The sequence below is a fragment of the Hypomesus nipponensis genome, chromosome 15 (assembly GCF_054491055.1).
Source record: "Hypomesus nipponensis isolate SF chromosome 15, ASM5449105v1, whole genome shotgun sequence".
NCBI lineage: Eukaryota > Metazoa > Chordata > Actinopteri > Osmeriformes > Osmeridae > Hypomesus > Hypomesus nipponensis.
The window spans coordinates 13,990,289-14,016,292 of NC_140375.1; the positions used below are offsets into that span (position 1 = coordinate 13,990,289).

Below are 26,004 nucleotides of genomic sequence, written 5' to 3' on the forward strand. Positions count from 1 at the left end.
GGCGCTAGTTAAATGAATATCTAACCGAGCTTTGGATACACAGTTTAAATTTTTTGTTGTAGGCTATTCATTACATCCTTCTGCAACGCCCGGTATTCGTTTTGTTTCAGCGCCCCCTTTCTTTCGGTTTCAATTGGGTGGTGGACAAGGGGGTTGCCGGCGAAGAAGATTCAAAATTTACTTTACATTTTGAACAGCTGGTGTTGTGTAGCCTATTTTGAAATTCGTCGTTATAGGCTACAGCATAGATAAACGAAGATGTCGGGGCAGAGCATTACGGACAGGATAACGGCAGCCCAGCACAGTGTAACGGGATCCGCTGTGTCTAAAACAGTATGTAAGGCCACTACACACGAAATAATGGGCCCGAAAAAGAAACATTTGGATTGTAAGTATCTAATGAATATACTTAAAATATGATGTTTGAAAACAGAGAATGGTTTCGGGGGAACCACTGAGCTGCATTGGTAGAGTTATGGCGACGGGAATGGAAGGCCCAAGCCTTTACTGAAACAATGTTTTCTAGTTTTCTTTGAGAAAACATCTATGATACAGTATTGAAAAATCAGATATTGCAATGAAAACGCACATCTGAAGAGTAGACTCTTGAACATTAGCATAATACTTAGCTTATAAACCAGTTTCGTTTATGATCGTTCATCTTGTCTAGTGGCTGTCAAAAGCGTTTCTAATCATCTAATAATGGGTTCATTCATTCTGCATAGCTAAGCACATTTCCAGGAACTCATAGATTTAAATATACTTTATTATTATTAACAAGTTCTCTATTTTAGTTTACATTAGGTAAGTCAAGCATCGTAGTGGTTGTTGGGATGTATTTTTGCCATCAGGCCTAGCAGGATAACAACCCATTTTGAGCAGCATTAGCTTAGGGCAGGCCCAGAGGAGGAACCTGACATGTTATTGATGACAAGTAATCAGATGGATGCTTGAAATAATTCTGACCAGCAACCAGGTTAGTTGTTGTTGTCACAGAGGCCATACATGTACATTTACACCTCCAGGTTATTGATAGCCTACATTATCTGTCAGAAGGCCCTGTGCTCCTGTTAATGCTATTGCATCGTAACATTCCTCAAGTAGGCTATTTGATACAGGAATTGAAAATCACTTGAGTCATTGGAAAATCTGTAATTTTCCTGTATGTGAAACCATGGAATGTCATGTCAGAGATGAAATCGACATCACCTTGTAGTAAAGTGAACATGAAACGGTATTACAATTACATAATTGGATAATCCAGCAGTCAGTGTTGTATTTTGAGGTTTGTGAATAGCATGTCTTCATAGCTGTACTGGTGGAGTGAGGCTGGGCTTTTGCATTGTATCTTTATATTGTGCCTGATCCTGGCAATGAGAGGAGTTTCCTCCGACAGACTGTTACTCTTTTATGTCAGGCAGACCTTTGATCTGTGTGTCACCACTTTTACCACTCCAAGTTTCCACACAGAACAGCCACTGATATGATTTTGGTTGACATCATAGAAGTGTATCTTCTCTACTGAGGAAGGCAGGTGGAATAAGTATCTTAGATGATTTTCATTCAGGAGTCATCCAGACAGGTGTGTTGTGCATCCTAGTGTAGGTGCAGTATCTACTAGTTTGTGAGTGGTGCTTCCTGGTCCTTGATAGAAGTGGTTTCTCTGAATGTTATCTGTATGAAGATGCCAGCGTAAAACGGTTGGCTATACTAGCATCTCTAAAGAAGAAGGTGACCACTTGTCAGTGATTTTGACACATAACTAAAATTCCTTCAGGAATTTCTGAGTTTTCCTACCTGTTAGCTCCTTGGGGCTTTTCTCCTGAAGGAGCCCTCATCTAACAGGATGACTGAGAGTTGGCATGCACCTGAAGTGTGTTGGCTCACCCAACCTAGCCAGCTGTCCAACGTGACAGAAAGACTCCCTCCCTCAGACTCACCCCCTCAGATCTCACAACAGGAGGCCCATATTGCGATCTGTGAAAATGACTGTGACATACCACCTCTGTGCCCACATTGTCATGTGTACATGGAGGGTTTGTGTGTGTGTGTGTGTGTGTGGGGGGGGTATTTGCGTTTGTAATGAGATGGAATGATTGAGCTATTTTTGTCAAGTTCCTTCATTCAGATAAATGTGCCACAGCCTATATGCAACAGCAGTGAAGATGTGCTGCTGTTTTTAAGACAAGCTGTTATCATCGCAAGACTATACTATACTTACTATAATGTAACATTACAGCACTGTCAGTCTCTCTCTCTCTCTCTCTCTCTCTCTCTCTCTCTCTCTCTCTCTCTCTCTCTCTCTCTCTCTCTCTCTCTCTCTCTCTCTCTCTCTCTCTCTCTTTCTCTCTCTCTCTCTCTCTCTCCATACTCCCAGTCTTCCCTGGGTGATTCAGCCAGCCATGCTAACTGCTGCTGCTCTGGAAGGTTACCCTGTCCTACTTAGAACCCCCTCCTTAGAAAACACAGAAATATAGGCCAGAAAGCCTTCTCTGACTGCACTGTCAATCTGTTCATCACTGAATGGCAACACCATTAGTGCTGCTGGAATGGTGTGCACTGTGCAGGTTTGACCCGCATCCCTCTGCTAACATAAAGCTCTCCTCAACTAGCAATAGGACACATATCAGCTACTAATATTAAAGTAGATGTGGTTTGGATTAAAATGTGGATGATTAAACTGATGTGGTTTAGGTCTAGGTTAGGTTTTAAAATGAACTTAACTGTGAGTAATTAAAACAGGCGTAGGCTTCATGCTTGCATTGTTTTTATGGCTTTAAACCTTTTTCAGGCCAACACAGTGCTGATAGACCACAGAGAGAGAGAGACAGACAGGGAGACAGTGAGAGAGACAGACAGGGAGAGAGAGAGAGAGAGAGAGAGAGAGAGAGAGAGAGAGAGAGAGAGAGAGAGAGAGAGAGAGAGAGAGAGAGAGAGAGAGAGAGAGAGAGAGAGAGAGAGAGAGCTGATGAAGGAAAGAGCATCCCTGTCCAATTTATTTGGCAGTCTTTGAAACAAGTTGGCTTCAGGGTTGTGAATTCTTCTTGAGTTTGTTAAACCTCAGCTCTAAACCCTCTCGAGGAAGTGCGCTGTGGAAAAAGAAAAGAGGCAGTCTGTAGTAGCATAGTAATTAAGTATCCTTAAAGTAGTCACACAATTAGTCAGACATTGAATTAAAGCTAATTGAATGAGATTGCAGCCAAGGGCATATTGACAGTTTGTGAGTGTTTACACTGTGTGTGTAAACACAGACACAGAATATGAATGTCAGAATATGAACTTCGCCTGGAATTAATCTCCTTGTAGTAAACCCTTTGTATTCTCCGTTGTCAACACTGTATCTCTCCTCAGAACACTGCTTATGAGCCTACAAATCGTCATTCTCAGAATGAGACCATTGGAGATAATCCTCTAAATGGCCCCTTTCTCTCTCCTCTCAGACCTGATCCACTGCACCAATGAGATGAACGTGAGCATCCCCCAGTTGGCCGACTCACTATTTGAACGGACCACTAACACCAGCTGGGTGGTGGTGTTCAAGTCCCTGATCACCACACACCATCTCATGGTCTACGGAAACGAGGTGAGGGACTGGTTTATGATTGGATACTAGAACTGAACCAGAACCTTTTCTTTCTATTAAAAACTGTTATTTAGATCAATTACAATATGGTGACTAATAATCAAGACATTACGTATATTTTACTGTATTATTTGAATAATGTCATCAATGTATTTAATAAGGGTGAATACCTCCTTTTTTTTCTGATACAGCGTTTTGTCCAGTACCTGGCTTCAAGGAATACGTTATTCAATCTCAGTAATTTTTTGGACAAAAGTGGGTTACAAGGTAACTTTGAATATGCCTTAACTGTCTTAAATGCTGAGCAAAGCTTGTAAAGAGATATCACAACTGTCATAGCGGTAATATCAGAAACATTTAAATCTTATCATGTTTGTTATCCTCCTAATGTGTGCTTTTGTTTGCCCATCTCCTCCAGGCTATGATATGTCCACATTTATCCGGAGATACAGCCGATATTTGAATGAAAAAGCGGTTTCATACAGACAGGTCGCTTTTGACTTCACCAAAGTAAAGCGAGGGTGAGGATCTGTCAGTAGACTAGTTTGTGTTTGACTCGTTTCCAGACTTTAAAATAATAATCCAACTCAGTGCTGGCGGAAAGAAAACTCTTTAATATGCAGTCGTTTACCGTTTGTGAATCCGTCTCAGTATTCTTTAGATGTACAATATTTTACAATGTTCATATCCCTGCAGGACTTGAATCCTTTTACTAACATGCAGTAGAAAGTGACCAGACATTTGCATAGTCAACCTGCTTCTATTTCTGTCTTGTCTTCTATTGAAAACCTGTGTCTACAGGGTGGACGGGGTGATGCGGAGCATGAATACAGAAAAGCTGTTGAAGACTATCCCTATGATACAGAACCAGATGGATGCTCTCCTCGACTTCAATGTGAGTCTGAGGTCAACCTTGCTGTGCTCATGTAATATAAAGAGGCTTGCCCGGGGCTTTCAGATAGTCTGCAGATAGACAAGAACAGATATTGGAGATACATTACACACCTTATTGTGCACGCTAGCAGTATCTTCTCTGTTATTGTTTGTCAGCAAAACTGCTGTGGTGAGTTACGGATATATCTTTTTTCTGCTGGTTTTGTGAAGTGCCTTGATCTGTCTCCTTCAGGTCAATGCCAACGAGCTCACCAACGGAGTCATCAATGCAGCCTTCATGCTCCTCTTCAAAGACTCCATCAGGCTTTTTGCGGCCTATAATGAAGGCATTATCAACCTACTAGGTAAACCATCAAGTCACCTTCTTCCACAATGGTCCGCACGATTCAGTGGCAAGATTCAGTGATGAAATTAGAATAACGTTTCATCTTCAATGTCATCATTATCTGGTGATTTTAAAGGAATTGTTGTAATGAATGCCTTGTCTGTCGGACCATAGAAAAGTACTTTGACATGAAGAAGACCCAGTGTAAAGAGGGCCTGGATATCTACAAGAAGTTCCTCACCCGAATGACACGCATCTCCGAGTTCCTCAAAGTAGCAGAGGTAATTTCTCTTTACCTGTTTAGAAAATTCATGAATTAATTCACTCATTCAAAGGTGCCTCCTCAAATGTATCTGCAGATAAAGGTAAGCTCACTGTATAAGAGGAAAGACACAACTTTAACTTGGTCTCTCTTTCTTGTTCAACAGCAAGTCGGTATTGACCGTGGAGACATACCAGACCTGTCCCAGGTAAGTTTTACACCTTCAACTAACCAGTACAGCTGGTGTCTACTGAGGTTCATGTACCAAACAACTTCACTTCTTATGAAAAAGGCTGGATGGGACAGCAAATTATCATTCTCTGATGCTCCCACACATTATCACTCAGACTCACTCTCTCTCTCTCTCTCTCTCTCTCTCTCTCTCTCTCTCTCTCTCTCTCTCTCTCTCTCTCTCTCTCTCTCTCTCTCTCTCTCTCTCTCTCTCTCTCTCACACACACACACACACACACACACACACACACACACACACACAGACTATCCCTCTCTCTTTACCTCTGTCTCATATTTGTGCTATCAACTTCTCTCTGTCCCTCCAAGTGTCTTTATCTCCTCCGGTGTTAATTCTTCTTTTCAAAATAAGCTGTTACTTTACCCCACAATATTTACTCTCCCCTGCACAAATGCTCCTTAAGATGAGGCTCCGCTGAGTGCATGATCTCCCCCAAGCGCATGTCGCTGACTGAGGCGTGTTACTCACTTTTTTCTTCTTCTTCCTTTTTGATTAAGCTTTATCTACAGTACATAAAGGTGTTATAGGTTCAAACGGTGTGTTTTACAGTCAACTTGATTCACACTCTGTAATACAATCATTGTGGAATATCCTTGCAATGACAATGGCCACATTAAAGTCAACCTCAGAACACTGTAATTGGACATTTATATAAATACACACATAAATAAATAAATATATCTTTCTGACCATCACCACCTTTATATTCTGTATTTTCCCCTATCTTCCCACCTTTAGTTCACAGTTTGTGTAAGTATCCTCATATCACTTTTCTTCTGTGTCTGTGACTTGATTTGGTGTTGTCTTGCATGCCTCTCTCTTGTGTGGTCGCTGAGTTTGTGTCGAGCAGGTTCTGTACTAATCTGTGGTCAACCACTGTCCTCATAGTCACATGAGATGTACTTAGACCATCCAAAATGGCTGCCTGATTGTGCTTAGACATGGTCAGTTCAACACCAAACACCAGGATGTTGAAAATGCTGTGATGTGTCATCCGCAAAAATGTGATCTCCACTCATCCAAAATGGCTGTCAGCTGGAAAATGTTGTGGCAAAATTACAACATACGTTCCAAACACGTGATATGGTTACCATGGATCACTGGTGGGCAGGCAATGGCCCTTGGGTGCCCATAAGCACCAAGCCACTAGCAAAGTATTAAGAAGTAGTATTATAAGTACAGTATTATAGTAAAATCCCTAATACCCACCACTGTCCTGGATGGTGACGTCCATACTGTCTGTTAAGTCTTAAACACTGTGCTGACTGGGTATCTCTCACTCCAGGCTCCCAGTAGCCTTCTGGAAGCTCTGGAACAGCACCTCGCCTCTCTGGAAGGGAAGAAGGTGAAGGACTCCACTGCCGCCAGCAGGTAAGCTCATGCTATGGAGTTGTAATTCATTAATCTACGCAGAACTCCACACTATCCCTCCAGTTTTAATGTGTTCAGAAGGGGCAGCAGTACCTGTGTGTTTTGGCCTAACAGTATTTATTCCTGTGTTTTTTGTTTCAGGGCTAGTACCCTGTCGAATGCGGTGTCCTCACTGGCCAGCACGGGGATGTCCTTTACTAAAGTGGATGAGCGGGAGAAGCAGGCCGCTCTGGAGGAGGAACAGGCCCGTCTCAAAGCACTGAAGGTAATATAGCAACAACACATGATTGGCGACTGGCCACTTCAACCCCAAATTCAAGGAATTCAAGGAATTTGGTGTCGCAAAACTGTCCCCCTCAAAGAAAAAGGGGCTTTCTGTAGTGCCGATATGTGACTTGGACTGTTTCCACCCAGGAACAGAGGCTGAAGGAGCTCTCCAAGAGACCTTCCTTCGCCACCACAGACACATCACCTGTCTCCACCACAGGGGGCACTATCAGCACTGCCCCAGCAATTGACCTCTTCTCCACCCCTAGCTGTTCCAATGGGTATGCCTCCACTGGATGTCTATGTGGCCCCTGATACGAACCCCACCTGTTTGCAAGTTATATAAAACTGGTAGTCCTGGAAGTGACTGAATATGTTCAAGATCAGGCTTGCTAACAGCTGTCTTTTCTCCCCAGCGCTCTGAAGATGGAGAGTGACCTTTTTGACCTGCAGCAAACCTTCCAGCCCTCCATGCAGGCTGGATCTACAGGTCTGCCAGTGGCTACTGCCTGGGCAGGTAGGAATCTCCTGTTACCCAGACAACACCACAAAGGGCCCTCCTGTCTGTGTGGTAGTTCACTCATGGTCTGCATGCACTCTCTTTGTTGTCTGACTGACGTCCTCCTTTCTTCCTCTTTTCTTTCGATCTCTCTCTCTCTCTCTCTCTCTCTCTCTCTCTCTCTCTCTCTCTCTTTCGATCTCTCTCTCTCACCTGCCTAGATCCTTTCACTTCTGCTGAAGCTGGAGACGACTCCATGCCAAACCTTAACCCTTTCCTGTCAAAGCTCGTTGTCGATGCTGCACACTTGCCTGTCGTTTCCTCAGACGGTGTTAGCTTTTCCTCTAGGACGTCTGCTCATGAAATGTTTGGTGGTAAAGACTCATTTTGTTTCTCCCGACATCTCCTGTGTGTCCTCCACATGCCTCAGGTAGCAGAGTCCACCATGAGCATGCCTGACTCTCATGTTCAGTGAATAATAGAGATGTTGATAGCTGTAACACCTGTCCGAAATAGCAATGTCAATTGCCAACCAGGAATGTCTACATTGCCCATGATTTGATTCTCTGAAATAACTCTCTTGTGACATCGTGGGGCTATCGATTGGTTCCTTTCCAGTTTAATCAAGCCTAAAAGACAAGTAACAACCTTTTAGAGTAAACGTTTCAGAAAGGAGGTCTAGTGCTTCATATTCTGTAGCATTCATGTCCACGTGTGGAGGCAATGTTGTCCCGACCTGTATGTTCAGGATATACCACTCCCTTCGTCTTTGTTGTGTCCATATTTGATGGTAGTACTCATATCATAGTAGTTTACAATGTCAAAAGTCTCATTTTGTCCATTCGTAGAGCAGTTTAAGCTGAATTCTGTTTTCCTTCACCAATACTATGTTTGATCTTCTAGATCGTTACAATCCCTTTATTGACACAAACTCGTCCGTTTCAACCAATTACAAACGCACAGTGCGGATAGAACACTCCGTTTCAGGTACTACGATTGTTCACCATCCCAGACTATGTTTCCTCAGCCCTGGCAAACATAGACACCCAGTCACCATGTCTTCCCCATGGTCCCTCCCTATAACCAGAGGCCAGCATCTGGGAACATAGACCCTCATTACCTTCTAGTTAGGATCCTTTTTCACCTCCTTTACCTCTGTCTTGTATACTATTTTCTATAGTTTCATGTTTTACTTTACTGTTACATGTTATTTACACTTCCTGGAACCTTTCTTCTCTCTGTCTGTATTGTTCCTCTGTCCTGCCTTCCTGTCTGGCCTCGCCATGAACTGCGTTCCTGTGCTCTTTCTCTCTTCCTTTTCCTGCTTCCTGTGGGGTGTCAGACTCCTTCTGTGGTTCAGTGCCCATGGCCCAGCACCTCCCACACCAGGCCCCATACCCTCCTGAGTCCTCTGGTGTAGCAGGCCTATTCAGAGGTAGAGTACTAGACCTGGAGCCTTCCCATGGCAGGTCCATTCAAAGATACTGTAGGTTGAGAGTCCGGTGGGTCTCAGTGCTAAGAGAATGAGGCCAAATTGTGTCCAGTCGGTTGTTTTGCTTCACGTATCAGTCTGTCAGTACCTGTAGTGATAGCCTCCTCTCTGGCCTTTTTTCCCCGAAGGATATTCAGCACAACAGGCCCCTCCCCAGCCGTCTGCTGGAGGGATCCAGGTGGACTTTGAGTCAGTCTTCGGATCCAAAGCGACCGGCGTCAACAGCCTTGATTCTGACGGTGAGTACGTGCATACAACTGGGCCACGCAGGGGGTCAAAGACATCATTGACTCGATGATTTCTCCTGCAATAGCATGTTGTTGTTTTTTTCCTTCTTCGCCCGCCCCTTCAGATATTACAGGGGGCATCCTGAAGCCCACTATGGCAGGGTCTAACCAGGCCCTTTGCTCCAGTCAGCAGCCAGAGAAGCTGGTGTCAGACGACCTTGACTCCTCTCTGGCAAACCTAGTGGGCAGTAAGTGGCACTTTACGGGTGGGTATTCTAATGAATTTTCACTGGACTGGTCAGGAGCTCATTCATCATCTGCTATAGTCTATGTATTCAATTGAAAATTCTTTGTGTTGTTGTGACAGTTGTGCTGCAGTGCAAACTGGGCCAGCATTGTCATCATCATACTGACACGTGTATGTTCTTTGGACATAAAATCTCCTGATGCACCTCTTACATTTGTGCTCCTAAACTTCTTTTAGATCTCGGTATTGGAAACGGCACCTCGAAAAAGTAAGAGACCCCTGACATGGCTGCCTTTTTTTTTCTCTCTCTCTGTGGCGTCCTCTGTCGTGCTGTTTCTCCAGCAGCAGCAGCAGCTAGCAGCCTGGGCTAATATTAGCTGTTTTAATCTGCAGTGACATCCACTGGAGCCAGCCTGGGGAGAGGAGGTTGACTGGAGGAACCAACTGGCAACCCAAGGCTGCGCCGACCACTACATGGAACCCCGTCTCCATGGTGATGCATACCGGCCTTTGACAGTGGTCGTGCGGACTTTCCTCCCCCGGGAAGCAGGGCTGGTTGCACTTGACTTTTGTCATGTGCAACAGAGGTGTCTGCACGCCATTCAGCTGTTTGTATGCTGCTCTGAGAAACGATGTTTGACGCTCGGTCTGTTTGTGTCTTCACAGCCCCCCTCTGTCATGGCCTTCCCTGCCACGACTCCCACAGGCATGATGGGATATGGAATGGTAAGGATACTTGCCTGTATACGGCCGTCTGTGTGCATTAGCGCTGAAGCTGCCGTTCCTTTTACAGAACAGCTAGAGTTGGGGCTATAGGGAAGACTCTTCGGGACAGTTTGACATGGCATAGCTTCAGGCTGGTGAATGTTCTCTTCCACAGCCCCAGCAGATGGGCTCCATGGGGATGATGAACCCTCCCACTATGATGTACACACAGCCCATCATGAGGCCACCCAACCCCTTTGGCTCTGTGTCGAGCGCTCAGGTATGTGTGAGTGCATGTGTGTGTGTGTGTGTGAGTGTCAACTGCTGTGTACGTTTGTGTGTCCAGTGCATGAGAGTATACGTGTTGTAATGTAAAAGCGTGTGAGTTTCTGCTTCTGTGATGAGTAGTTAGCTATTGTGGGTGTTAGAGCTGTGTTGTGATGACTATCCCAGTGTGATGACGACAGTGTTCTACGTGACCCCCTTTCCTGGGTCAAACCTTGTCAGTCATCACTCTCCTTAAGAATCATTTGTATTTACCCCTCTCGGTGTAACCTCTCCTTCACGTCTCTCTCCTGTCTCTCGTTCTATCTAATCTCTCCGTCCTTCTCTCGGTTCCTGCCGTCTCTGACTTCACCCCTCCTTCTCCCTCTGTTTCTCCCTGTCCTTGAAAATAGCCCTCTGCAGCGTCTAGTCCTTCCAGCCAGAGTCCCCTCAGAGCTCCTGGACAGGACCCATTTGCACAGCTCTCTCTCAAGGATTTCTTGTAGAGCATCTCCTTAGGTACAGCATGCTCTGTGCTTGCGGATGCACCTGCACGAGCGGCACGTCTAACGCTCCGATGCTTCCCTTTTCCTGTCTTCCTCTCTGCCCCTTCATTTGCAAACCACACTGCTTCTTCTCCCATCCGATCAGAGACGAGCTGTTTGATACTTCCTCGCTTTCAGATCTGCACTTTTTGTTGGCTTGCTTTATTGCACACTCACTTTAATTAGTGTCTCTGGATTCATTAAAAGGTGTATTTTTGCCTTCTTTTTTTCCATCTTTTTTTTCTTCTTTTATATATATATTTTTTACACGTAGAAGTGTACTGAACCTTAGTCTCTAGATAGGAGTCTACCATTTAGTAACTTAAAATTTGTTTTATGTTCTGTTGTGCTTGTCTACTGAGACAATTGTGTTCTGAGGCACATTGCTCTGAGTTGAAGCGTCTGTCTTCTCATTGTATTCATTTAGTTTCATGCAGCTTCAACCCATCAGGGGACAGTCTTCCTCTGTCTGAACACCCATTTATGTTCTTCTTGACCCACAGATGCAGTTCATGTAATATGAAGGAATCGTCTCTCAGAAGGTGACGCACTTAGCAGCAAAGATTTGTCCTCGTTGCAGTCCTACTCTTCAGAGAAACGTTCACACACCCCAAATACAGACATGTCAAGAACACAGCCGTGCAATGACTGGAGGAAACCATGGAAACCATGTGTAAACGACGTTGGGAGAGAACTCACCCATTATTCTGTAATTTGTCTAAGACGTCAAGTGATGCTGCTGTCTAACCCCTTTATAGGGAATCCTCATCCATTTTATAATCTGTAAAGATAGTTATGGGTGCTGAGAAACTTTGATATTATGTATTTGGAGATACTGTTGTTGAATGCTAAGGATTGATGTTGGGAAGGGGGAAGAAAAAGTGGAGGTTGTCAGGATAGGTATCCTTCTCTTCTGGATCACCCGTCATCCATTTCCCACAGTTACTTAACTGTCACTGAGTAGTGATGCTAATGACGTTTACACCTGTTTTAGTTATTGTCTTTTTTACCGTGTTTACTGTAGACATTCCTTGTGTGTTGTTGTTTGTATTTATTTATGATTATTGATTTAAGATGGGGGAGGGGGGGGAAATCTATAGTAAAACCTACATTACAATGAACCCCCGTGGGATAGCATATGCATAAACCATGGATGTTGGACTGTGTCATTGAGGTAGAGTTACAAAAGAAGATAGATATTATATAAATTTACACCTATAAGCGGAATGATAGAGCACTAAATATTCTCCGAGTTTTGTGTGAAGAACAATTCTTAATAGATGCAAATCTCACAATCTCCATACACTTAAAGTGTGACGGAGGTTAGGGGTTTAGAGTATGAATCAGTCATTTACAGTATAGTCAATTCTGTGCCTAGGGTTTTTGCAATGGAACGTTTTATTTTATTTTATTCCTTTAATTTTACATTTTCATCTAGTTGAAACCACTTCATCCATGATCCTGAAGCATCACACAGAGGGGGAGGGGGGGGGGGATCCATTTTGCTTTAAGCTTGGCATGCCATCAACTCACGAACCGTTTTAATGGCTGCCTTTACTCTGAATGTGAAAGAGTTGCCTTCATGTTGCACACATCTTTCCAAGCTACCTGCCCGTTCTCAGCCCCCGTTTCGGGAGACGGGGGACGACTGTGTATGTGGTCGTTGTGGGTGATGGTGATACAGAAAACGGTCACAGTTTTGATGTAAATGAGTTGTATAGAGATCCAGATGACCAGGATGGGAGTGAGGCGCTGTTGATCGGTGCTCCGTGTATATAAAACTGACTGTTCATTGTGAGGGGAAGTGAAAGATGTTTGAAATATGAAAGCAATTCAATCAAATATGACTCTACCTAAGTTTGATTCAGGATATTATCTGCGTTTGTCCTACGCAGATTGTATTTTTCTTTATGTAATTAGAACGTGTAGCAGACATCGACAGATTTTGTTTTCTTTTTCAAATAAAGAGCAGCTTCCACAAAGGTGTTGGTTTGTCTGCAATTTTTTCAAAGCTATTCTTTTGGAATAGGCCCACGTGTCACTATAGTGTATTTCCCTTGAGTCACAGCTTCTCAATAGAAAGGTCAGCTATTTTGTGACTTTATACTGTGTGCCTTTTTTCTTATGTCTGGTAGTTAATCTTTTAGCCTCTCTTTTTGTGATGCATTCAGTACAGCAGAGAGTGCACATGCATGCATAGACACTTTGATAAATACTGACACCTGGTGCCCAGTATATACATACTATACTTTATATACTACTGGAAAATATATATTGATATTATACTATTCTATATTCAGTACATTGACTATTGCAGTGAGAAAACCATGTCTTGATGTGTACAATTACATTCGGCTTGTAGGCTACATGTATTAATGTTTACATAAAGCTGTCAAGTCTTCTGGTCAATTAACACAATTTGCATATCCAGCTTAATTGGCAAAAAGAAATCAAAAACATAAGATTAGATTTTCAGTTACTTTTGAAGGTTAAGATACTGCATGAAGTTGGCCACAACATCCTGGTTGATAAACTTAAACTGATTGTAAACAGGCATTAGACGCAGGCTTTTAAGCTCTGTGGCCGATCTCTCTGACATCGCCTCCTTCGACAAACGTAAGCGGGTGATGTCTAAAACTCTCTTCAGAGACAGCCCCTGATCAAGGTAAAACTTTTTAATTCTTATTCATACTACGCTGAACCCGAAATGCTCATATTACAATAATACACAAGAGAAATTGTGTAGTTTTTATAAGGACAGGGATTTTCTGATAGACGTGTCATGTTGGAAACTAGAGAAGTGTTTCTTAGGAGACAATGTCCCAAGGCAAGGAAGTGTACTGACAAAGCAGACTATCCATTTTTGGCGCAGATTTGTTTTTAAGTTTATAAAGGTAAATGATCTTAAGTCCTGCATTACGTGTTTAGGTTATTTAATCCACATATCAACTAGCCTATAGGCTACTACTGTTACTGTACTTTCCTAAATTGAAAGAATTTTGCATCACCGAAGTGAGGCTACCTGGGGATGTTTCAGCGATTAGATTTAGTGATACAATTCACACTTTTAGTCGTTTCTGTAATGGCTTCACTTTCTTAAAGCTCTGAAACAATATATATATATATATATATATTATTTTTTTTAATAATAAATGTACAAAGAAATAAGTGCAATGGTGTGTCAGGCAACGTGAATAGTCAATACAATTATCCAATCAATCACTTAGTTAACGGCAAAATACTCCGTTGTACAATTCGCCTGTGCCCTTCTATTAAACCAAAACACACATTTTTAGTTAAGAATGAACTTTGGCTACATGTATTTGCATGCACAGTAGTTGGTCATAACTTGTGTTTGAATTGACTCAAGGTCAACAGGTGGGTGTATGAATTGTATGAATCAACAAAGGCTGTACCAGCTGTGGTTGTCAAGGTTTACAGAAGGTGGCACTTCAACAGATACTGGAAGATGTGTTTATTTCAAACTACTCAAAGTACATATTTCACTCATGTTACTTGAGTTAAGTCGGTGCACATAAGGATTAGGAATAGTGACTTTGATTCTTGTGTATACCAGTCCATGTGACTGCACAGGCAAATCACATTATTTTAAATTAATACTGCTTTTAAAAATCTAAAACAATGCACAAAAGGCTATCTAGACACTTGATACATTTAGACTATTTTAACTGGCTTTGGGTCTGTTCCATGCTTCTGAGTTTTCTGAAAGGTCTGCACATGATCCACTCTTATAGCCAATAGGTGCTAGACTAGCGATGGTTGTGAACAAATGATAAGAAGAGGTAATTATGACATGCAGGATCACACACAAATATGCAAATAGATATGCCCCAGACATCAGGCTAATGTCTCAGGGTCACTGAGTGGAAAGACAGACACAACTCAACCCCAGCTGACTGACTTATGTATTTTATTTCCATCTCCTCAGCCTCTCAAACACCTGTCCTGAGGAGAGAGAGAGTAGCAGGAGAAGAAGAGAGATACACCAAAGACAGAGAGAGAGAGAGAGATCATGATAGACCTAAGCCACCTCACAGACGAGGAGCAGGAGGCCATTCTGACGGTGTTGAAGAGGGATGAAGACCTCAAGAAGGCTGAGGAGGACAGAATCAGGTGAGCTCACTGGAGATCTAACTTATGTAAGGAAGCCCTTCTCAATAGAACCTGTAAGAAGTGTGTAAGAACTGCGCCCATCGAGCTGAAGCTTGTTTTTAAGGAAACTATTATATATACAATTGTTGTGAATGCGTCTTTCCTCTGGTTCTGTGAGCTGAGACCTTTATGGGAGAGTAAACAAGCTGCTGAAGGTGATGCTTGTTTGGCCTTAATAAAATAACAACCTGGCCGGATACTTACAGAGTCTGTGCCACTGAGAGACTTCAGTGTGAGATAACTAATGAGATTATGGCTCCCAGTTCATTTGCACAGAACCACATGATAGAGGAATATGCTGGTCTGATGTCCAGGAATAGAAATCGTTTAGAGGTGGAGAAACAAAGAGGAGCCTACGTGCTCTGCTAAGAAAATACTGTCAGTTACGTCAAGTTTATTGCTCGTTCATACATTGCAATAATAGATGTCCATCATGGTTTTTACAGATACTCTGTCTATATGCGGTATTCTGTGTTTTTTACCATGAGGCCCACAGTTGAAAACAAAAGAGGGGAAACAATGGCCCTTTCACTGATATTTTGTAATGTAATTGGACAGCTCTGTCTTTTTACAGGAGTAGTCATTCTGCAGACTGTCTCTGTATGGTTGACTTGTTTGTGCTCAGGCCTTAGTTGCCCTGGTGTAAAAGGATTAAAGCCAGTCGTGTGTAACAATTTTCTGGCCCTTCTCACATGACCTGTGTAGTTTCCTTTCAGGAGAAAAGATGAGTCGTAAAATGAAACAGAAAAACATATGATTTTCATTGAATTACTCTTTTAGCTTTTTTGCCCCAAAAGCATTCCTAAACAATATAATTGCTTTTCCAAGTCTTATAGCCAGTGTCATTCTCCTACTGGTAGGATGGTTTGACGATAGGAAAAGTCAACTGTACTTATATGACTTCACAAACTGCTAAAGTAAACACATCTAGTTCATCAGAGCCTAAGGTGTTCAGTTTATTATTATTCATCCTATGTGTAACCTTAACCCATTACATTTATTTACACTCAAGGTGATGATATAGGGGAGTTATATATTATACAGTATAGAGTTACAGATCAAACTATGACTAGAAATGGTGTCATTGTCTTGATTTAACTCCCTTTGAATAAAAAACATGTTTATTGTGGGCTTCTGGCACATATTCAGCCACAAAGGAAAGCCCCGTGCTTCCTCTAATTTGATACTATTGAATAACCGTGTTTTGTCCTCTGAGGAATGTAAGCTATTTGTTTACAAGCGTCTCATTGTGCTTCCATGTCTATTGCATTTGATTGTTACCGGTAACTTACATGGTGGAAAATTAACATTACTGTGCACACATTCAGCGTGAAAGGGTCGTGTCACACACACTGTCATCAATAAATGGAATTATTGGATTTACCTGTTGTATATTCTGACCTGTGACCACCTGGGGCTTTGTCCAACCAGAACCCTGCAAAAGAAAGTTTCCCCTATGGAGAGCAAGCTGAAGTACCTGACAGGAGAGTGGTTTTATGAGGCTAAGTCTCAACGACACAACGACAAGATCCATGGCTCTGAGATCATTCTGGCTTCCATGAAGCAGAAGAAAGCAGCCACTTTAGGTAGGCTGTCTTGTCTCCTGTCAATAAACAACGTATCACTGTCACATGGGATCCATACTCAAACACTGGCATGTTACTGCAGAGGGACTGTATGTTAATGTCTGAGATGTATGTTTCTGTCGGCTGATAGTATTTATTCCCTGCCTTTGCTTCAGAGGGTTGTCTGTCCCAGTCCAGAGCTGTGAGTGGAAGAGGCTCAGACATAGTCGCTCCACCCAAACCTGCCAGACTCCTGGAGACCCCAATACAGCCCCAGCAGACAAGGTGATTTACCACACTCCTCCTTCACATACCCACACATTTGATTCCTAATTGATACCTCCCTCTTCTCTTCAAGCACTAGTCACTGCGCTGTAAACCACTGTTCGTCCTGGGTGAAGACCTTGTGTTTGTGTGTATGTGTGAGTTTTAGGAGTTGGTGTCTCGTTACTCAACTTAAATCAACATAGGCGGTGCTCACATGGAACCCATCTGTTCCGTTCTGTACCTGCTCAAATCCAGGATGTGGCCTCTTGTAGCTTAGGAGTCATTCTATTAGGAAATATTTGTGATATGACAGTTTTAAGAAGTCTGACATTCAAGTGATAGTGCCAGAAAATTGCACATTTGCATTACTTTTACATTCAGCAGCAGCTTTTCTCCAAAGAGACATACAAGTAATCGTTCCTTCTTTTACTTATCATATCTCAGATCAGGTGGCTGGAAGGCAGCAGGAGTCAGGCATGCAGGAATCATGGGGTTTTGTTATAGTCCAGCGCCCAGGCCGGTCAGCTCAGGCACTTCCCTGCTTCCCTTGAAATGAACATTAATCTCAATTGAACAGGTCTCAGTTATGCAGAACCAAATGTTGACCAACCATTTACAGGAAGTAATAAGGAATTTCAAGTGGACGTGCAAATACACTTTACTGGGGCTTTGCCTTAAATGGAGTCCGTAAAACAAGGGTCAACACAATCTGTTTGCTTTGATCACCTGTTCAGGATCCCATAGTCATAGTAACCCACATTAATTTGAGTAGTGATGGATTTGTCTGTTTTGCAGGGAGAGTTCCAGTGTTCCTGACACAGAGAGAGCAATAATTGATGTAAACGTACGCTCCCCAGGAATGGTACGAAACTACAAATGAGAACAGTTATTTTTTTACACTTTAGTTTGTCAATCATATCACAATGTTGTTTACAGCCTTTTAAAGTGTAATGAATCGCCAAAACTTAACAACATTTTCTGTTCTTCATTAAGCCAAGACACAACCCATTCAATCGTGCCTCTATTGTTCTTGAGGTGTCTGAAAAGACAGATACACAGTTGGCCAATGGAAACCAAGAACCCGTGAAACCATTGGAAGCAGGTCAGATGGGAATCCATTTTAAATGGAAAAGCTTGTGCTGAGAATAGTTTCACGGATCTTTCCAAAAGTGATGTATTACGGTTTCTAAACTACACTACAGCATTGAGACACACCTACGTGAATGTACTATGATAGCCGTGCCTGTGGCATTTATACGGGCTTATCTTGAAAGATAAGCTTCAGCTCAGCTTCTCAGGTTGCCTATTTTGTTTCTTCCCAGCACTTGTTTCTCCACTGAAGACGTCCTGCCTGTCCAGCCAGACCTCCACGGGCTCTATCACCTCCGAGGGCTCCTCTTTGGGCTTCAGGCCTATCCCCAAGAAGAGAACATTTCTGTCTAGGCGTCCCAGCGCTCTCTCAGACAGCGACATCTCCCTCTCCGGTCCTGCTCCTCATAGAGGGTCAGGGGTCATGACCCCCCAGGGAAGTCTCCAGCATGGCTCCACTTGCAGCTCCAGTGTGGGAGGAGGAACTATACCATCCATCTCAGAGTCACAAAATAATCCCTCCAGCCACGCAGGGAACTCTCCAGTTCTGGTATCCTACAAGCAACTGAAAGATGCGACCCTGATCTCTGTAGAACCCAACCTGGAGCGAGCAGCAAAGCCTCAGTTAAACACCTATCAGAGGGTGGTGGAGACCTCCCAAGATGACTCCTTCAGAAAGACCCAAGGAAGGTCCCCATCTCCTGCCTCTAGAAGTGAAAATGTGTTACCTTCCCTGGCTGGCCCACAAACCCCCACAAACTTCCAACCAGCCTTACTTCCTGATAGTGATAGAAACACTGAGAGATTCATCTCAAGAGGTCAGAAGACTGACAGCAGAGATGGCCTTACCCAGAGAGAGTATGATGTCAGCCATCTCAGCGGCATGGTGACATCTGTTTTATCAGAGCACCAATCCTCATTGCTCTCCGACGTCACAAAGCCGGCCCCCATTCCCATTCCTCAGCGGTCTGGCCAGCAGAACTCGACAGTGGTGCAGGAGGAGACCCACACTCGCAATGCAGGAACACACATGGACCCCAGTAAGTCTAGAGACTATTTCTTACAGAATGTGGTTTCAATGCTTGAAATTCTGGATGTTGTGTTGTTGTGTGAGTATATGTGCATGAAGCCTACTACTTACAGTATGTGTTTCTTTCTCACTCTTAAATTGATGCACTATTTCAGATCAACCATATGATCTCCATATGTCAGATGATAAAGCGCAGAAACAGTCCCCTAAGAAGCCCAGTTGTAAAACTGCCTTCAAGTCAGCTCCACGTAGCCCGAAGACCACCGGGGAAGAGGACAAAGCCATCGCCAAGGTTTTGGACTGGTTCAGCCGCAGCACGGACAGCAATGATTGGCTCGAGACAGAAAGTGGTCAGCCAGAAGTTTTCAGCACTGACCAGGAAGAATTGATAGAGCCGGTCAGAAATGATAGTGAGAACATCAGTGAGACCAAATATCAACTCAGAGAGAAAACTTCTCCCAGGATGATGAGAGACCACCAGCAAGAGTACACTGGCATAAATAAACCATTTATGGGTCAAAGTGTGTATTCAAGACCTGATAAGACTTCAGAGGATGGACTGAAGTCTAAATCCTCTGAGGTTCACTCTCCTGTCAACATGAACAGAACATACCAGTTCAAGAGGAGAATATCCGAGACTGAGACCGCAGGTAGAAGAGAGAGAAAGGACATGTCAGAGAAAGAAGAAGAAGAATTGAGGAAGGTCACACAACAGGTCAAACCACAGGTGATACAAGTGAGGGAGGAAGTTCAAGATGAGAACCAATCTGCAAACATATCCAACCTCAAGTCCTTCTGGGAGAAGGGCAACGTTGGGCCAAAGATTCTCATCAGTAGAACCAACACAGGAGTTGAAATAAAACCAAGACCTGGGATCCAGGAGACAGAGAAAAAGAATGGCAAAGAAGAGAAGGCCGTGTTAGATACGGTTGTGGTGCCCCCCAAAGAGAATGCCCCACATCTCAGGAGCGGAAAAGAAATCAAAAAGACAACCCAGGATATGAAACACAAAGCCCCCCCTCCTACAGTAGGGATGAACTTGTCACCATCTAATAGAGATTACCACCCAAGTGCTGGGGATCTAAACAAAGAGGACCGCCATTTGACATTACCAACAAATCCACTGGTCTGGGACAGAAGAGGCTCTGAAACAGAAATCCTCTCTCTGAATAGACTCAGCTTTCAACCTGAGCTCCAGGCCAGGCATCCACCAGGGCTTCAGGCAGACCCACTCCCGCAGTCCAGAGCCAGCCCTCAGCCTGGGAATCTGTCGCCAGCGGCTCAGGTTCTGTCCAGCCCTCAGCCTGAAACCCTCCTGGTCAGTGACATCCCAGAAGGTGATCAGCCTACACATAGCTCACACATGGAGTATCATGCTGGTGGAATAGGGAAAGAGCAGGTCAGTCCCCAAACTAAAACAAAGACCAGTGCTGGTGGAAACTTCAAGGAAAGGGAGAAGGAAGAGAGAGGTGTCCAGTCCCCTAGAAAACAAGACGATCTCACCTTTACTGACCAAGCAAACATCCTACACACCCCAAAGCAACCTCCTCCTCGAAACGAGAGTACAGCAGAGAAAGTAAGACAACTCAAGTCATTCTGGGAGAAGGAAAAAACGAGGCTTGTGATTGGTAAATCTAAAGAGCTAGGGGATGTCAGGCTATATAGAGCTCCTTCAAAGCTGAATAAAAGATTCACCAAATCTGAATATGATCTGCTGTCAATTGGGAATGAAGCAGAGAGTGACAATGAAGGAGATTCTGTCCTCTCGTCTGACAGAATGAATTTTACTGTTCTTACAATGAATCAGAGACTAGACAAATTTTCCCCAAGTCTTGGAGGGAATCGTTCACAGTTTAAGAATCTTCGAGATTTCTGGGGTGAGGCCATCTCGAATCGCAAAGGACCAAGTGCTTTTGATAAGCCCAGAAGTCTGAAAAAGAATGAGACAGCTGATTCTCTGCATCCAATGCTGGAGTTAAAACAATGTGTTGATCCTGAATTCTATAGCACAACCAACCCTACTCACACAGAGAAGATCAGTGCCAGACCACCTGTGGATGAAAGCTGGCACTCAAAATCATCTCCACCTCCATCTCTAGCCAGGGGAAATAAAGAAAGACAGCATCAGTTAAGGTCACCCACTGACAGACAGATTGGGTTGGGTACAGAAGCTTTGATTGACAGTCAATCTAACCTGTCAAGTCCCATCACACTATTTTCAGAGCAACAAAAATGCCCTTGGCTACAGCATGGCAGAAGGGGCTCAGATCAGAAGTCTTCCAGAGAAGAAAAGCCCCCTAGACCTCAAGGCACCCTGGGAAAAGAGTCTCATTCTCCAAAGACAAGGAAAGACAGTTTTGGAAACTCAAGTGGACGGTCCACGATGCGGCGTGCGAGGAGTATGTTCTCCCTGGACGTGGATGATCAGCAAGACAAGGTAGACAAACCTTATCCAGGACAGGTTAAAAAGACAAGAGAGGTCAGCCCTGTACAGGGGAAGACAACACAAGCTAGGAGACAAAGTGTAGATAAAGAGGCAGGTCCCAGGAGGTCTTCACGTTCCTCTGAGGAGTCTGAATCTCTGGCTCTGCGCGCTAGATCTTTCGTTCCCCGAGACTATCGCCACTACCTGGGCATTTCAGAGAAGAGCAGCGTCCACTCTTCTATGGTCCCAGCACAGAAGGACTTTGACAGCAGGGCCGGAGTTGACCTGGACCAGAGTGGGCCGGTCCGGTCCAGCACCCCGACTGGCTCAGAGGAGAGCTATGGAAGGAGAGGTAGTAAAACTGCACAGCGCCCCCCGTGGTCAAACCAAGGCAGCACAGACACTGGCCGAGAGTCATCTTTGAGCAGCACATCCGAAACATGGTCCAACTCGAGAAGCAGTTCTAAACGTGAGCAACAACCTTATTTCTATGTCTTTTCTATGTGTTCCCTTTATTCAAGTTTCCTCTGTTTTTCTGTAGTGTACATTGCAGGGTTGGTTCCTGTATCTTGGAAACAGTGTACTGGTTATCTCAGTGGGCTGAATAATGTCTCTGTAAACAGTGTGTGTGCTAAGAATCAGCTGCCTCTGTTTAAGTTGTGGGTTGGACAGTTTGGCCTTCTGATTCTAACGACATAACGTGGTGCTCTGGCTCCAGACTGTGAACCGCATGGCCAGGACAAAAGTGACCTCAATTCAACATGCCTTACACTTACCTCATACACAATCCTCTGATACTTCATCTTGAATATAGGATATATTACACAATACATTTTCTTGTGAATATGGAAGGAAGAAAGTCATAATTTATAGAGTGATTATTGTGACCTTTCACTGCACTGTGTCACTATTGGTACTGTTGTGTCTTTCTTGTTTTGTCATTGCTGTTACTGTTGTGGTATGTCATTATTATGACTGTAGTGAAGCCCAGGAATGGCACTTACACTATTTTGTCAAGATCTACTCATGGTACCATATGTGAAGAGTTCATGGGGTAGTTCTACATATACAGGAGAAACAATGTATACATTAACAGGAGAGAATGGTGAGGACGACCAGAACCCAGTGAAGAGGGCATTGAGGCGAGCAGAGGCACGTCCAAAGAACCTTGCTAAAAGTCTAGAGGACATCACAGCGTCCTTGCCACAACGTAAGTATGGATTTTACTTCTCTCCTTAATTGCATTTCCCAAAACTGATGGATGTTAAGATCTGTCTCGATGCTTAATTTAGATGTTAAAATATGCCTTGTTATTTAATAACTCCAAAGGGCAGGAAAGAAGACAAGGCCCTTTTGCTGACCCGAGGCGTGGAAGTGATGGTTGACTTTTGTTTAATTATTTTCTCTATAAACAGCATCTCATTTTGGGCCTCAATGAGGCAATGCACATTATGTCATGTAAATACAGACTTTGTAAGTATGGATGAATTGTATGTATTGACAGTCTGACCTATGGGTCAGTCTCTATAAAGACTTCTTTTCTGTCCTTCCTCAGCTTCATCCTTTGCCTCACCCTCCTCTTCCACCTTCTCTGATCCTGAACATCTGAAGAAATTAAGCAAATCTGTTCCCTCATTCCTTCAGAAGGAGGTAAACACCGCTCCAGTTCTGCCCCCTATAAAAACACAATATATTTGCACCGCGGACATTCTACGTCCTCTGTCTGTGTTCTAGAACGATGGGAGGGACACTGACTCCACCTCTGAGAATAGTTACCATGGAAGCAGTCAGATGACGGGCAGATCTATGACTAACCTCAGCACCTCCTCTGGCATGGCATCTGTGTCCTCTGTATGTTCACACAAAACCAGGCATGATGTCACTAACACAGTCACTGTTGACACCTTAAACACTCTAGTCACTGAATGGCTTCAGTGCTGCAGCGATTTGTCCACAAGAACTCACTATAATTTAAATGCCCATCACGATCATATTTTGGTCCTTTTAACCACTAAATGTTAAGATGTGTGTGTGTGTGGTGTCTTTGCCGTCATGCTAGATGAGTGGCAGTGTAATGACCATGTACAGTGGGGACTTTGAGAATGTGGAGGTCCAGGGAAGCATCCAGTTTTCCATCAACTATGTGCAGAAGCTCAGGGAGTTCCACATCTTTGTGGCTCAGTGTCAAGATCTGGCCGCTGTGGATCCAAAGAGAGGCCGCTCGGACCCGTGAGTACTGAACCGGGCCTTTAGGGAACTACTGTCTACTTTCCACGAGGAATGCTCCAAAGGACATGCTCATCTTGTTTTTAGGTTTTACTGTATTTCTGTGAATTTATAGAAAAGTACACTGAAGAAATATCAAACTGAGCATGTCTGTATATTGTTTGTGTCTCTTTACAGTTATGTTAAAAGTTACTTGGTGCCTGACAAAGCCAATTTAGGCAAGAGGAAAACATCTGTGAAAAAGAAGACACAGAATCCGACTTTTAATGAGATTCTGAGAGTAAGAAAAGATAATAACATTAGAAAAGGGAGACAGATATTTTCCACTGGAAGGCTCAATGAATGATGATACACGCTGTTCTGTTCTTTCCGGCTTTTCCTCTTAATCAGTATCGAGTTCGTTTGGAGAATCTGAGAACCCAGACACTCATTCTCTCTGTCTGGCACCACGACACATTTGGGAGGAACAGTTTCCTGGGTGAGGTGGATGTGGACTTGTCCAAATGGGACTTTGACCACACCCAGATGAACTACTTAGCCTTGAAAGCCAGGGTAAGACAAAACAACTACTTTGTTTGTGTCTGAACACAAGGATTGCTAATCCAGTGTCCTTTTGATATCCAGCCACACACTTACATAAGCACAGAAGTCAGTTGTGTGAGATTACACAAGTGATGTCATTTAAGTTGAAATGTGTCTCAGGGGACTTCAGAGCTATAGATTTTGGACTGTGATGACTTTGGGTCTCTTTTCAGCCCACCACCTGTCTAAAACAGGCAGATGACAGAGGAGAGATGAGACTGGCCATTCGCTTTTTGCCCCAGATTGCCCACAGTAAGAGCTACCGCAGTATAATCAGATTACTCATGGTATATTCCCATTGGGTTGAACGTTTTATAGGAACAAAAGGTAATTGCCACAGGTGTGTTGAGTTTCTGGTCTGATCTTCTTTCCTACAGGTGTAGCCACAGAGGGCCCCAAAACAGGTGAAGTTCATATTTGGGTGAAAGACTGCAAGAACCTTCCTCTCATCAGGGGAGCCTCCATTGACCCCTATGTAAAATGGTACATACTGTATTCGAAATAACCTCAGCATGTGATGTGTAGGTATTACTGGATGACATTCAGAAGGGGCCCTGTTAAAGGTGTGGTGTAATATAAACGGTCCCCCTTGTTAGTTTCGTGCTGCCAGACACGAGCAGAAAAAGCCGCCAGAAGACCCGAGTCCTGAGGAGGACAGTCGAGCCAGTGTTCAACCACACCATGGTGTACGACGGCTTCAGGCAGGAGGACCTGAAAGAGGCCTGCGTGGAGCTGACGGTCTGGGACAGGGACAGGCTGGCCAGCAACCTCCTTGGAGGCCTAAGGCTAGGGCCTGGCACAGGTACTGGGGATATGGGATTGGGCTTCTGGACTCTGTAATGTAAATATTGGGGTCAGATGGCTGAGCGGTTAGGGAATCGGGCTATTAATCAGAAGGTTGCCAGTTTGATTCCCGGTTGTGCAAAATTACATTGTGTCCTTGGGCAAGGCACTTCACCCTACTTGCCTCGGGTGGGGGGGGGGGTGTCCTTGAACCTTACTGTAAGTCACTCTGGATAAGAGCGTCTGCAAAATGATAATGTAAAATATAAACAGCCTGTGCTTTGACAAGAGTATCTCTTCTTGGTTTTTTCTCCCCCTGCAGGCAGAAGTTATGGGGCTGTGGTAGACTGGATGGACTCTACTCCCAGTGAGGTGGCTTTGTGGGAGAGGATGATGGAGTCTCCAAATGAATGGGTGGAAGGCATGCTAGCCCTGAGGGTGCTTAAAACAGCAAAAACTGCCCTAAAATGATAAATGTGCAAGATGGTCTAACAACCACCACAGGTTGTGTGTTTATAACGTTAGCTGATATATTACCTACAGCATGTAATATGCAAACATTTAGATACTAAGCACTTATCATCACATTCATTTATTCATTCATTCATTCATTTATATTCATTAAATGACTAAATGACTAAATGTTATAACATTCCACTTGAATGCAATATTTTCCTTTAATTGATGCAATACATTTGATTTTCTTTACAGAATTTCTTATAAATTAAATGCACGCCTTAAACTGAATTAACCACAAACTGAATAAAATATTTTTCAATTATAATCAACCAGATGTATGTGTCTCATTTTGCATCACATCCGGTAGGGACCCCACAAGCTGGACTACTTCAGATGTGATTGAAGAGTTTTGGAATGAAAGCAGTGAAGCAACAACACCACCTAGTGGAGAGATAAGATATAGCAAAGAGCGT

General features: G+C 43.6%; 2 protein-coding genes across 13 annotated transcripts; both read left to right on the forward strand.

Annotated features, from left to right (window-relative positions):
- Positions 1 to 93: 93 nt before the first annotated feature.
- Positions 94 to 12,914, forward strand: picalmb (phosphatidylinositol binding clathrin assembly protein b). 11 transcript variants are annotated; one of them, XM_084673843.1, is made up of 23 exons: positions 94 to 388; positions 3,441 to 3,583; positions 3,775 to 3,850; positions 4,002 to 4,104; positions 4,385 to 4,478; positions 4,710 to 4,821; positions 4,977 to 5,083; positions 5,231 to 5,272; positions 6,601 to 6,686; positions 6,828 to 6,951; positions 7,101 to 7,234; positions 7,370 to 7,470; positions 7,674 to 7,826; positions 8,356 to 8,439; positions 8,795 to 8,887; positions 9,073 to 9,183; positions 9,297 to 9,437; positions 9,656 to 9,686; positions 9,812 to 9,911; positions 10,085 to 10,144; positions 10,299 to 10,403; positions 10,801 to 10,906; positions 11,436 to 12,914. In XM_084673843.1, the coding sequence occupies exons 1-22, from the start codon at positions 259 to 261 to the stop codon at positions 10,891 to 10,893; spliced, it is 2,223 nt and encodes a 740-aa protein (XP_084529969.1). In that variant the 5' UTR covers positions 94 to 258; the 3' UTR covers positions 10,894 to 10,906; positions 11,436 to 12,914. The 11 variants fall into 11 exon arrangements, with proteins under 11 accessions (XP_084529969.1, XP_084529971.1, XP_084529970.1 ...); XM_084673845.1 differs by having other exon boundaries at positions 9,297 to 9,419; XM_084673844.1 differs by having other exon boundaries at positions 7,107 to 7,234.
- Positions 12,915 to 13,543: 629 nt separating this feature from the next.
- sytl2b (synaptotagmin-like 2b) lies at positions 13,544 to 25,826 on the forward strand. Of its 2 annotated transcripts, XM_084674572.1 has the most exons (19): positions 13,544 to 13,597; positions 14,882 to 15,066; positions 16,537 to 16,691; positions 16,847 to 16,955; positions 17,733 to 17,799; positions 17,931 to 18,039; positions 18,260 to 19,066; positions 19,212 to 21,950; positions 22,578 to 22,691; positions 22,811 to 22,861; positions 23,037 to 23,131; positions 23,216 to 23,332; positions 23,541 to 23,710; positions 23,885 to 23,987; positions 24,098 to 24,259; positions 24,463 to 24,541; positions 24,667 to 24,772; positions 24,886 to 25,091; positions 25,395 to 25,826. In XM_084674572.1, exons 2-19 carry the CDS (start codon positions 14,966 to 14,968, stop codon positions 25,541 to 25,543), a joined length of 5,439 nt encoding a protein of 1,812 aa, XP_084530698.1. In that variant the 5' UTR covers positions 13,544 to 13,597; positions 14,882 to 14,965; the 3' UTR covers positions 25,544 to 25,826. The 2 variants fall into 2 exon arrangements, with proteins under 2 accessions (XP_084530698.1, XP_084530699.1); XM_084674573.1 differs by lacking the exon at positions 23,216 to 23,332.
- The last annotated feature ends 178 nt before the right edge of the window (positions 25,827 to 26,004 follow it).